Source organism: Pseudonaja textilis, chromosome 2 (assembly GCF_049901715.1).
Source record: "Pseudonaja textilis isolate UNSWEBS1 chromosome 2, rPseTex1.2, whole genome shotgun sequence".
NCBI classification, from domain to species: Eukaryota; Metazoa; Chordata; class Lepidosauria; order Squamata; family Elapidae; genus Pseudonaja; species Pseudonaja textilis.
The window spans coordinates 14,951,064-14,963,308 of NC_141991.1; the positions used below are offsets into that span (position 1 = coordinate 14,951,064).

The window sequence follows — 12,245 nt, forward strand, 5'->3', positions numbered from 1 at the left end:
GTATTAACTGCTTTGGCCTGTCTCCCTTGTTCTCAGGAGGTGACACCCATCCCCGAATCAGCCCCACAGGCCACACCTGCCCCTGCCACAGTGCCCCCTAAAGAACAGTGGGCTATCCTGGTCGATGTAAGCTCCCCCGTGGACGATTTCTACAAGCGAATTCCTGATCCAGCCTTCAAGGTAAAACCACCAGTTGTCAACAGTTACATTAGCATATGCAGGCGGGAAAAACTCCTGGGACATAAATTTTACCAAGAGTATGATTTTACTGATCGATCCATAGCATAGAAGAAGCAAAACCAATTCTAAAGGTTCCCACAGAAAGCCCAAAGGTGCTTTTTTTTTTTTTTTTCCAAAAGGCAACTGGACTTTCTTGTTTTTTTCCGAAGCTGTTTGGCTTCTCATCCAAGAAGTTTCTTCAGCTCTGACTGGATGGTGGGGAATGGAAGGATTTATATTCCTTGCAGACAGCTGGTCATTTCTTTCCTTTTAGAGAATCACTAAGGCCACTTGGAGGTTTATCTGTCCTCAGGGTTGTCTGAATAGTGCAAATGAGCGTGGAGCCATCTGGGAACTGTTGAAAGGACTGTGTTGTAGATTGGAGATAGATGACTACTCAGGTGACCCTGAGGACAGAGATAAACCTCCAAGTAGCCTAACGGCTCTCTAAAAGAATGCAAATGACCAACTGTCTGCAAGGAGCATAAATCTTTCCATTCCCTACCATCCAGTCAGAGCTGAAGAAGCTTCTCGGATGAGAAGCGAAATGTCTTTAATGAAAAACAAGAAAGTCCAGTTGCCTCTTGAAAAAAAAAAAAAGGCACTTTTGGTACAGCCATGATCTGGATGACTGAGAACCTCCATAGACATTTCCACAGACAGACAGATGCATGGGTAAAATTCCCCTTTTTTCTCTCAAGGCCTCCCACGGTCCATTGTTCACCAACCCAACACTTCCTTTGTGTTTTGAGAAACAATCTTGTGCCTTTCAAAGAGTTCCCTTAGGTGACCTCAAAGTGAAGGAACTTTCACGTGGCCCAGCAGGCTCGCCTCTCCCAACCCTCCCGAAGAATTTCGTCCCCTCCCTTGCAGGATTACAGGAACCCTTTGCACTTCGGTTTGAGATGCAGACAACACAGACTCATCCCCAACAGCCTGTGCCTGTCTTCAGCAGGGAAGGGCCACAGGGCAGAAAACATCCTGCAGCCAACCCATTTTGCCCTACACAGGTGATGCTGAGGTAACCTCCAGGTGGCCTCAACAACTCTCTACAAAGAATGCAAATGACCAGATGTCTGCAAGGAGTATAAATCCTTCCATTCCCCACCATCCAGTCAGAACTGAAGAAGCTTCTTGGATGAGAAGCGAAACGTCCTCCAAGAAAAAAACAAGGAAGTCCAGTTGCCTCTTGGGAAAAAAAAAAAAAGGCACCTCTGGGACTGGACTCCCTTCTGTTTTGGTTATCAAGCTGTGAGGAAAATGGCAGGCAGGGATAGAATCCGAATCAGTTTTGACACCAGTTCTGTTGGGATGCCAGGAGTGAAGCGCTGTGTGTTGATAAATTTCCTCTCTCCTCCCCCTCCAGTGGCCTTTTGAACCTGACGTTTTCCAGAAACAGGCAATTCTCCACTTGGAGAAGCATGATTCGGTTTTTGTCGCCGCCCACACCTCTGCGGGAAAGACCGTCGTGGCTGAATACGCCATTGCTCTGTCTCAGAAGCACATGACACGGTGAGGATGTCCTTGTTTTCCTGTGCCGGTTTCGTGTCATGCTTTCAAGTCATCTTCTTGATCCAAAGGCATATTTTTATTTTTCATTCTAGCATTTTGCCCACAAATTCAGGGTCCTCCGTTTTTTTATTTTTATTTTTTTCAGATCAACTAAACTTGGTCTATTTGTTGCAGTAGGAATTGACTAACCAGCTTTGTCACTTGAGCCTGACGTCATGGGCTGAGAGATCGCGATTGGCCCCAAATTACCTAGCTGGCTTCCACGCCCGAGATGGAACTAGAACTGACAGGCACCTAGTATCTAACCTGGCGCCTTAACCATTAAACCAAACTGACTCTCAAGCACCAGGCCCCAGGTGGTGACCCATTTACCAAGTATCTTGACCATAATTCCTGGCTCAAATATGGTCCTAAGTCGAAGACTATCTCTGCTTAGAACAGGGGTGTCCAACCTTGGCAACTTTAAGACTTGTGGACTTCAACTCCCAGAATTCCTCAGCCAGCAAAGCTGGCTGAGGAATTCTGGGAGTTGAAGTCCACAAGTCTTAAAGTTGCCAAGGTTGGACACCCCTGGCTTAGAAGAGTCTCTTCCTCCTGCATATATTATAAGTCAGAGGTCTCCAAACTTGGCAACTTTAAGGCTTGTGGACTTCAACTCCCAAAGCTGGCTGGAGAGTTCTGGGAAGCTGAAGTCCACAAGTCTTAAAGTTGCCAAGTTTGGAGACTCCTGTTATAAGTGTTCCCAATGCAGTGTTTCTCAGCCTTAGAAATTTGAAGATGTGTGGATCGATTTCTAGAATTCTGGGAGTTGGAAGTCCACTTGGGTTCAAATTGCCAAGGTTGAGACACACACACACACACACACACACACACACACACACACACAAAGCGGCTCTTCAGGTTATTTTAGAGTTCCAGGATCTTCCAAATGTCTCATTCTTTTTCCCTCTCGGCCTCTTTTTGCAGCACCATCTACACATCCCCAATCAAAGCGCTTTCCAACCAGAAGTTTCGGGATTTCAGGAATACTTTCGGGGATGTTGGCTTGTTGACAGGAGACGTTCAGCTGCATCCAGACGCCTCCTGCCTCATCATGACAACGGAGATTCTCAGGTGAGGGCTAGGCCAAAGAGAGAAGGCTTGTCCCTCAGGCAAGGGGGTGGGCAGGATGGCTGGATGGTACGATGAGGCATGAAAGTCTGTGGTGATTCTCCATCATCCAGGTCATGATTGTCCCAAAGGTGTTTTTTTTTCAACTGGACTTTCTTGTTTTTTTTCTTTTGACGACATTTCGCTTCTCATCCAAGAAGCTTCTTCAGCTCTGACAGGATTTTGGGACTGGAAAGATTTATACTCTTTGCAGACAGCTGGTCATTTCCGTCCTTTTAGATGGTCGTTGAGGCCACTTGGAGGTTTATCTGTGTCCTCAGGGTCACCTGAGTAGTGCAGATGGTTCCTGTAGTCTGCAATTTTTCTGGAAATCTGTTCAAACTCCTATACCATTTGAAGGGTTTTTCATCCCAAAGTGCACAGTTAAAAGTCTACAGAGATTCTTAGTCATCCAGGTCATTTTTGTCCCAAAGGTGCTTTTTCAAGAGGCAATTGTCAGCCTGATGTCATCTGTGGGCTTCCATTCAGGGGGCGGTGTTGAGGTAATTCCCCGTTAGGAGAATGAGTGCATACAGGGAGACGTATTTGAGAGGAGTGTTTGAATAATACACACAGAGCACGCAGATACACTGTACAGTAAATGTAGGTTTTTACTTCCAGAAAGGTTTAAGCAAAGTCCAAAATAAGCAATCCAAAATCATTAACAAGTTAAATCAGTCAGTTTTCAATCCAGGGATAATCCAAATATCAAATTCCAGTGTCATAAACAGTTCAGTATCAGACTTACATTAAATCCAGTAATATCAGTCAATTAGAAGAAATGGAGCAACGGCAATACTTTCCAACAGAAGGAAACAGAGAGACTTACTCACACTCTCTTCTGAGACACAGACTAAACAAACCAGGTTTCTGGCTCCATCTTATGGCCGTTTGAAAAACCACACCCAACTACTGTTTTGCATTTTCTTAAAGATATAGTACTAAAATGTCTATCCTGGCTTATATATTTCTTACCCAAATACCTGTTAGGTGACTTATATTCCTAACAGGAAGGCAGGCTGTGGACCTTGCTACGAAACCCTATGACTCCCGATCACACAAGCTGCCGGCCGTAGACATTGCTTTGAAGCCGTGTGACTCCCGATCATTTAGCTACTGCAGGCGTAACTCAAGCGATGACAGAAAAGCTGACAGGAAAATCGCATAGGGCCGACAACTGGGGGTGAGCTCCTCTCGGGAAGACTAACTGAACTTGACAGCAATTAGATTTCCTTGTGGGGTTTTTTTTGGAGATGCATGAATTTATGAGCTTCCACCTTTATTCAGATGTGTTTCCTAAGCAGTTTCAACGGTTGGACCCAGATATTATAAGAAAGCAATGTTGTACATTTAAACAATTCCAAATGTCAACTTCAGAATCAGTATGGTGAAGTTTCAGAAACAAGGGTGTGATTCTCACAACCATCAGGGAGTATGTACTTCTATATCTGCCTAATGTACCTCAAGGTTAGTAAAAGCTGAATACAGGTAGTCCCTGACTTACAACAGTTTGTTTAATGACCGTTCAAAGTTACAAAAACACTGAAAAGAGTGACTTGTGGCCGTTTTCACACTTATGACCGTTATAGCATCCCCGTGGTCATGTGATCAAAATGTGGATGCTTGGCAGCCGACTCATACTTATGACGGCTGCTGCATCCCGAGATCAGCAGATGGTTGTTTGCATCCTTTTAGAGGGTCGTCGAGGCCACTTGGAGGTTTGTCTGTGTCCTCAGGGTCACCTGAGTTGTGCAGACGGTTCTTGTATCCTGCAATTTTTTTTCCTCTGGAAATCCAGTTGTCTGCAAGGAGTACAAATGACCAGTGTCTGCAGTGAATATAAATCCTTCCATTCCTCACTATCCTGTCAGAGCTGAAGAAGCTTCTTGGATGAGAAGCGAAACGTCTTGAAAAGGAAAAACAAGAAAACCCAGTTGCCTCCTGAAAAATCTCTACAGACTTTCTGCAGCTGTATTTGCCAGTTCTGTTTTCTTTTGAAAGCAGGACATCTATCAGCCAGAACTGACTTTTTCTAATTCAGGTGCCTTTCTCAAATCGAAATCCCTTCATACTTTAATAATGAAGCAGGGCCAAACTGACAACCCAAATCTTTTTAGCTGTTGTAGAACGATAATGCTGTCTTAGAAATGCCATTTTCTTTTTTCTTACTTGCAAAGGTCTATGCTCTATAATGGCTCCGATGTCCTCAGAGACCTTGAGTGGGTGATCTTCGATGAAGTGCATTACATTAATGATTCTGAGGTAAGGGGGGAAAAAAAAAACACCAAGAATGAAAACAACGGACGAAATCAGGCCCTGAGCAGTCCTGAGGTATTTAGTTTGGGTTGGTGGAAACTCACGGGCTTCTAGAATGTTCTTCAAATGGTCTTCAACCAGCTTCCCTCTTGCTGTTTCTCAATACTTGACTTACAATTCTTCATTTAGTGACCGTTTGAAGTTGCAACGGCCCTGAAAAAAAGTGACATGAGCCTTTTTGCACACTTACGACCTTTGTAGCATTCCCGCCCTCTATCGTGTGATCAAAATTCAGGCGCGCGTGGCAAATGGTTCGTGCTTTTGACGGTTGCTGTATCGCAAGGTCACATGATCCCCTTTGGCGACCTTCCGACAAGCGAAGTCAATAGGGAAGCCAGATTCACTTAGCAACCTACCGATTGCAGTGATTCTCTTAACAACGGTGGCCAGAAAGGTTGTAAAACAGAGCAAAGCTCACTCAACAACAAATGTTTTGCTTAACAGAAATGTTTGGCTCAATTATGGTCGTAAGTCGAGGACTGCCTGTCAGCGTTCCAAGTAATGCACCCCTAGAAAGCAGAACTCTGAGGCAGACAAATTCCTCAAAGAACAATTTACTGGATGCATCATATTGGCACAACTGGTGGAAGACGACTCTGAAAGTTCCCACAGCTTTCACCTAATTAAAAAATAAAAGTTGCCCCTTTCCCCCAAGTCACTGGTCACACTGTCCAATCAAGGTGCTGGCCGGTTGCTTGGTTACTTGACTCCTCCCCTGGCCAGCCACCTGTGAGAATGTCCTTGATTCCCACAGGAAAGCTTTATTCTTTTGGCTACAAAATCCCACCTAGCTATTTCCCCGCTTCCCACCGTTGTGTGGCAACCCTGAAGCCTCCAAGATGGCCTCAGCCAGGTTCACTTCAGGGTTGACACTGCCTATATAAAAGGGGAAATACTTGTGTCCTTCGTTGCTCTGTATAAACTTGATAGAGAATGTATGGGTCAAAGGCCCATTCTTTTGATATATCCCTTATTTATGGAAGGACAATGTCTTAAGGACTCCTTGGTTAGGACTTTACATTGTCCCTTCATTCCTTTTATTGGACCACAGCGGAAGGACATTAGACATCCTTCTTCACATGCTCAGGGGCATTCTTCTCTTTCTTTTCTCCTCAGCGTGGTGTGGTTTGGGAAGAGGTCCTCATCATGTTGCCGGACCACGTAAACATAATTTTGCTGAGTGCTACCGTCCCCAACACCCTGGAGTTTGCTGACTGGATTGGGTGAGCATCAAAGGTCCTGCAGCTTCTAAGGCCATGATGGCAAACCTATAGCACGCATGCCAGAAGTGGCACGCAGAGCCATTACTATCGGCATGCAAGCCCTCACCCAGAGCAGGTGTACTGTGCATGCGTGTGCGCCACCTGTCCGCCAGCTGATTGCCGGGTATCTGGTGCGCATGCTCAGGGGCGGGGGGTGGTGGGAGATGCACACACATGCACAGAGACGTGTGGTGCACAGGGGGTCATGTGCGCATGTGCAGGGGCGTGGGGGGCACCCTCATGCATTGCCTTCTGAGTGCTGTCACACGAGCGCAAGCACAATTATCGGCACAGGAGCCCCGAAAAGGTTAGCCACCACTGTTCTAAGGCCTCATAAATGTTTTTGAATACTTCAGTGGCTCCCTTCCTCTTGTGGGTTTTGATTATGGAATGAGAACATCTTTTTTTGTTGGTCAAGTTTTATTTTTTAAAAAACATACATCAATATCATTTCATGGACAGTGTGGCATCTTGAGTGTCATTCATTTTGATACAAAAGTAATATTAATACAATGGGACTTACTACGTTAATCAGACTTGCATGGCCTAATGTTGCTATGCACATCTGTATCAGCACACAATCCTTCATTTTTCAATTATTCGCTACAACATTCAAATAATAATCACATTATTTTTGAGCATACCTAATCACATCCTTCCAAGTGGATGAGAGATGATGGATAGGAAGGATTTTTTTTAAAAAAAATCCCCACAAGATTGGCTGTACTAAAAATTAGAATAGATTAAAAAGTGTAGAAATAGAGGGAATATTGTCATACGTACTTTTTACACAACACATTTAAAGTTAATATTAGAGGTTAAGATCAGAGTTTGAAATGAGAACATCTAGAAACCTTAACACGGCTCCCAGTGGCCTTTGTTCTAGCAATTTTTCTAGTCTTCTTTAGAAAGAGACTAAGCCAGAAGTCGGCAATATAGAGATAGTCTTCAATTTAACAGTTCCATTAGTGACCGTTCAAAGTTACAACGGCACTGAAAAAAAGTGACTTACAACTGCTTTTCACAGTTGCAACCTTTGCAGCATCCCCATGATCATGTGATCAAAATTCCGACGCTTGGCCACTGGGTTCATGTTTATGATCGTCGCGGTGTCCCAGAGTCACCTGATCCCTTTTTTGCGGCCCTCACTTAACAAGCAGGCTACTGATTCACTTAACAACCGGGCTACTGACACATCAACTGCAGTGATTCACTTAACAAGTGAGGCAAGAAAGGTCATAAAATGGAGGAAAACTCAACCAACATTTTGCTCAACAACAAAAATGTTGGGATCAATAGGCGGTCATAAGTCGAGGACTACCTGCGGTCTTTGTGGATCAAAGCTCTCCTGGTGTCCGTACCATGGAGTCTAAATTCAGAATTAAAAACAGGCCTCAAATCTTGTTTGGACTGCAGTTTCCTAGGAACACAGGATCACCTTTTGTGACCTCCTGACTAGCAAAATCAATGGAAAAGCCAGATTCACTTAACAACCGTGTTGCAAACTTAACCATTGCAGTGCTTCACGTAACTCTGGCCAAGAATGGTTATAAAACGGAGCAAAACTCCCTTGACAACAGTTTCAAGGAATTTGGGGTTCAATTGTGGTTATGGGAGCTGTGGTGGCCCAGTGTTTAGAATGCAGTACTGCAGGCTACTTCTGCTGACTTCCGGCAATTCGAGTCTCACTGGCTCAAGGTTGACTCAGTCCTCCCTCCTTCCGAGGTCATTAAAATGAGGATCCAGATTGTTGGGGGCAAGGTGTCAATTATAAACCACTTAGGGTTGTAAAGCGGTGTGAAGGGGCATATAAGTTTAAGTACTATTGCTATACATCTCGTTGTATGTTCTCCGAACAGCACGGTTTTGGAGAAGGGAAGGAAGAGCTCACCAAAATAACCCTGTTTGTGGGATTCCTGCTTCTGACAGGCGAATCAAACGGAAGAAGATTTATGTGATCAGCACACTGAAGCGCCCTGTTCCACTGGAGCATTATCTGTACACTGGAAATAGCCAGAAGACGCAGAACGAGCTTTTCCTCCTGGTGGATTCCCGCGGGACGTTCCTTACGAAGGGGTAAGCTCAGGATCGGCAGAGGATCCCTTATAATACCTTCCAGGCCAACTTCTCCTTCTCTATTTCCATGAGAATTAAAGCTACCTTTGGCAATGATTTTTTTAAAAAAGCCACTATGAAATGGTCGAAACGTTACTGAGTTTTAATCATAGGTTTATAACCTGCCTCAAACAAACATCCTTTCCCGCAGCAGGCAAAAGCATCCATATGTATCCCAGAACATATCTGGGCAACCTTTTTATATCTCACAAACAAAGGCAAATATACCTATCCCAGGATAATGTTGCAGGATCCAATCTGGGTCAGTCACCGGGGCCAAAGATTTAGTCTTCCAAGCTTTCAGACTTGTGCCGGAACCCATGCAACAACCACTGACTTAATAACCAGCCATCAAAACCCCAATCACCATCTGAAAAGCCACACACAACTATAGGCACCACATATACATATATGTATATATACATGTAGGGGGCATGCATAAGCGCACCAACATGCCTACCGTCCCTGTCCTATTGTTTCTTATTCTTTTTTCTTATTCGTATCCATTTCATGTATTCATAACTATGTTTATACTTATACCTGTTATAATCGCTTGACAAAATTAAATAAATACATACATACATACATACATATATACATACATACATACTATGCATGGAATAGCCCAAAGCACACATTCTGGCAGGAGAGAAGTGCTGTCAGACCCGCCTCAGCTTGAACCTCTAAGTAAGAAAGATCCTTAACGCCATGTATTGATAAAGGTAGTTTACTAGTAGAGGGGTGGGATTCTACAGGTTTGCACCTATTCATTAGAACCGGTTGTTAACATTCTAAGCAGTTCGGAGAACCAGTTGTTAGAAGAAATTACTGGCCTAATCCTGTAAGGAAGGCAGGAAGGAAACATTCTGGTGTTGCTTTCAGAAACTGCCTCTCCATTACCCCTTATTACATTCTTGACAGGACTAGACTTCCTGTCTCAGGAACTTCTCTGGAGTTTTTTTCCCTCCTTTGCTGGTACTTTGCTTGTGTGGAGTGACCATTCAAAGTTACAATGGCACTGAAAAAAGTGACTTATGACCATTTTTCACACTTACGACTGTTGCAGCATCCCCACAGTCATGAGAGGCCAGGTGAGGAGATGCGTGCCTCGATGTGAGTGATATTGAGTTGGCCACGCCCAGCCAGTCACATGACCACCAAGTCACACCCACCAACTTAGCCACGCCCACAGCACCAGTTGTTAAAATATTTGAATCCCACCCCTGACTAGAAGTCAAGTGAATTGCTGTAAGGCATAGCCAGTATTGAGAAATTATGTGCCAAAATACCCAAGTCTGACTTTTCCCACAACCTTAGTTGGTTGTGTTGCTTTCGTGCCACGCCCTGGATCATCACAGATTCTTTTTCTATCTAGTTGAATCAGAAGTGAGGAATTCAAGGGTGTCAGGCCAAGGTTCTCTGGTTTTTTTTGCAGCATAGGAAAAAAATATGCCACCTAGGCATTCTGTATTACAATGTAATAAAGGTAAAGGTGCCCCTCGCACATACGTGCTAATTGACCCGGCTCTAGTGGGCAGTGCTCATCTCAGTGTCGAAGCTGAAGAGTCAGCGCTGTCCAAAGAAGTCTCCATGGTCATATGTTCAGCATGACTAAACGCCGAAGGCGCATGGAATGCTGTTACCTTCCCACCAAAGTGGTCCCTATTTTTCTACTTTCATTTTTTTTACATGCTTTCGAACTGCTAGGTTGGTAGAAACTGGGACAAGTAATGGGAGCTCACTCCATTATGCGGTGCTAGGGATTCAAACTGCCAAACTGCCGACTTTTCTGATCGACAAGTCTTAGATGCTGAGCCACCACATCCCTCTTATGACATTATCATGTAATAACTTTCCTGTAATGTGTTGTCTTCCTCTGATGCCCTTCCAGGTATTATGACGCTGTAGATGCCAAAAAGGACCGAACTAGCAAGCACTCCCAGACCTTTGGGGCCAAACAGCCAATGCACGCCGGAGCCGGGCCGGGTCAGGTGGGCTGAATTAAGCTTTATAGGAGTAGGAGTTTGTACCAGTGATTAAAATATGAATATTTCCCTTTCCTGACACTAAAAAGAGTCAGTTAAAATAACGTCCCACGGGATGGATCCAGATGTTTGGGTGTCTTCTCATGCTCTCCTTTGTTGGGTGCATTACATTGCGTTGTGGTTCACCGGCAGCCGGTGCAGACAGCAGCAGTGAGGAAGAAAGGGGACCAGTCAGGGAGTCTGGAGTGGACTTGAATGAGGGCCCTGCATCCGATGCAGGATGGGTCCAGGACCATCTGGGAATGGGGTGCTGCCTTTGGAGCCTTCGGAGTCTGGCAGCAGCGAAGCAGAGGACCCAGGGGAGCCTGTTCCCAGTGTGTGTGTGCACAGAGCTGCTAGAAGGCGAGAGCAGCTGAAACAGAAGGGGCGACTCAGGAGAAAAGCTAGGAGGTGATTGCCCCTCCCATAAGGGATAAAAGTCAGACCTCGATGACGAAACCTTTGCAGGAAGCAAAGTAGTTTGATAGATTCTGAGTCCTCCTTGAAGCTTTGTGTATGGTTGTTTTTTTCCTGGTACTTCGGTTGGTTTCTGTTATAATTGGAGAGTTCTGTTTTGGGCAGCATTCCACAGCACTGAAAGGCGTGTGCTTATCTTGGGGAACTGTTTATAATTAGTTCTGGCTGGGAATGAAAGTAATTCCCAGCATTGTAATAAAATAGGTTTTCGTTTTTAAAACAAGTTTGTGTTTAAGTACGTTTGACGAAGCCTGGGTCAGAACACATTGAAAGAGAAGAAGTCGGGGAGTGTGGGGGTGGGGGGGGGAAGATCTAGTCCTGGAGCAAACATCTGGAATTTCCGCAGGACAAGAACATCTGGCTCTCCCTCATTGACATGCTCCGCAAGAAGGACCAACTGCCGGTGGTGGCCTTCACGTTCTCTCGCAATCGCTGTGACGAAAACGCCTCCATGCTGACCACCGTCGACCTGACCACCACGACGGAGAAAAGTGAGATCCATGTCTTCTTCCAGAAGTGCATCTCCCGACTGAAGGGAACCGATCGGCAGCTGCCTCAGGTGAGAGGAAAAGGAAAAGGCTACCAGGGAGGGGGGCGGGTGCGGTGGGTCACCTTGGTAGCATAGCCAGAATGGGAGTTGAGACTCAGGACTTCGGTGGTTGCCAAGACGAAGAAGGACGGAAGTCAAGGAGCCCTTAACGGTGGAGGATCACTCTGGAGGTGCTTGACAGACCAGTAGCGGACCCCGACCTCACCCCATGCACATCCTGTTTCTTCCCTCCCCATCTTTATACCACCTTTTTTTACCATACTTTTAATCATAAGGCATATTATTTGCCACTAGTATGTATATATGTATGTGTTTTGTTGCTTTTGACCTTGTAATCTTCCCAGAGTCGCCCTGCAGTAAGATGGGTGGCAAATAAATTTAAATGGATAGGATAGCATGGGGGAAGGAAGGAAGAGAGAGAGAGAGAGAGAGAGAGAGTCTGTATGTGTGATAGGTAGGGTAGATATAGACAGATAGATATAATGTAGAAGTAGATAGATAGATGGGTGGGTGGGTGGGAGGATGGGAGGGAGGGATAGTATAGGATGGGATAGGATAGATAAGGTAGGATGGATAGATAAGATAGGATAGATGGATAGGATAAGATAGATAAGGTAGGAT

The 12,245-nt window shown here is 45.0% G+C and overlaps 1 protein-coding gene across 1 annotated transcript in view; it reads left to right on the plus strand.

Moving 5' to 3' along the window:
* SKIC2 (SKI2 subunit of superkiller complex) overlaps window positions 1-12,245 on the plus strand; it is a 52,253-nt gene that overhangs the window by 15,689 nt on the left and 24,319 nt on the right. The window contains exons 9-16 of the mRNA XM_087928568.1: window positions 37-180; window positions 1,586-1,731; window positions 2,698-2,844; window positions 5,058-5,142; window positions 6,313-6,419; window positions 8,388-8,534; window positions 10,465-10,564; window positions 11,421-11,633. Of these exons, the coding sequence (XP_087784694.1) occupies window positions 37-180; window positions 1,586-1,731; window positions 2,698-2,844; window positions 5,058-5,142; window positions 6,313-6,419; window positions 8,388-8,534; window positions 10,465-10,564; window positions 11,421-11,633 (1,089 nt within the window). The remainder of the gene's footprint in view (window positions 1-36; window positions 181-1,585; window positions 1,732-2,697; window positions 2,845-5,057; window positions 5,143-6,312; window positions 6,420-8,387; window positions 8,535-10,464; window positions 10,565-11,420; window positions 11,634-12,245) is intronic.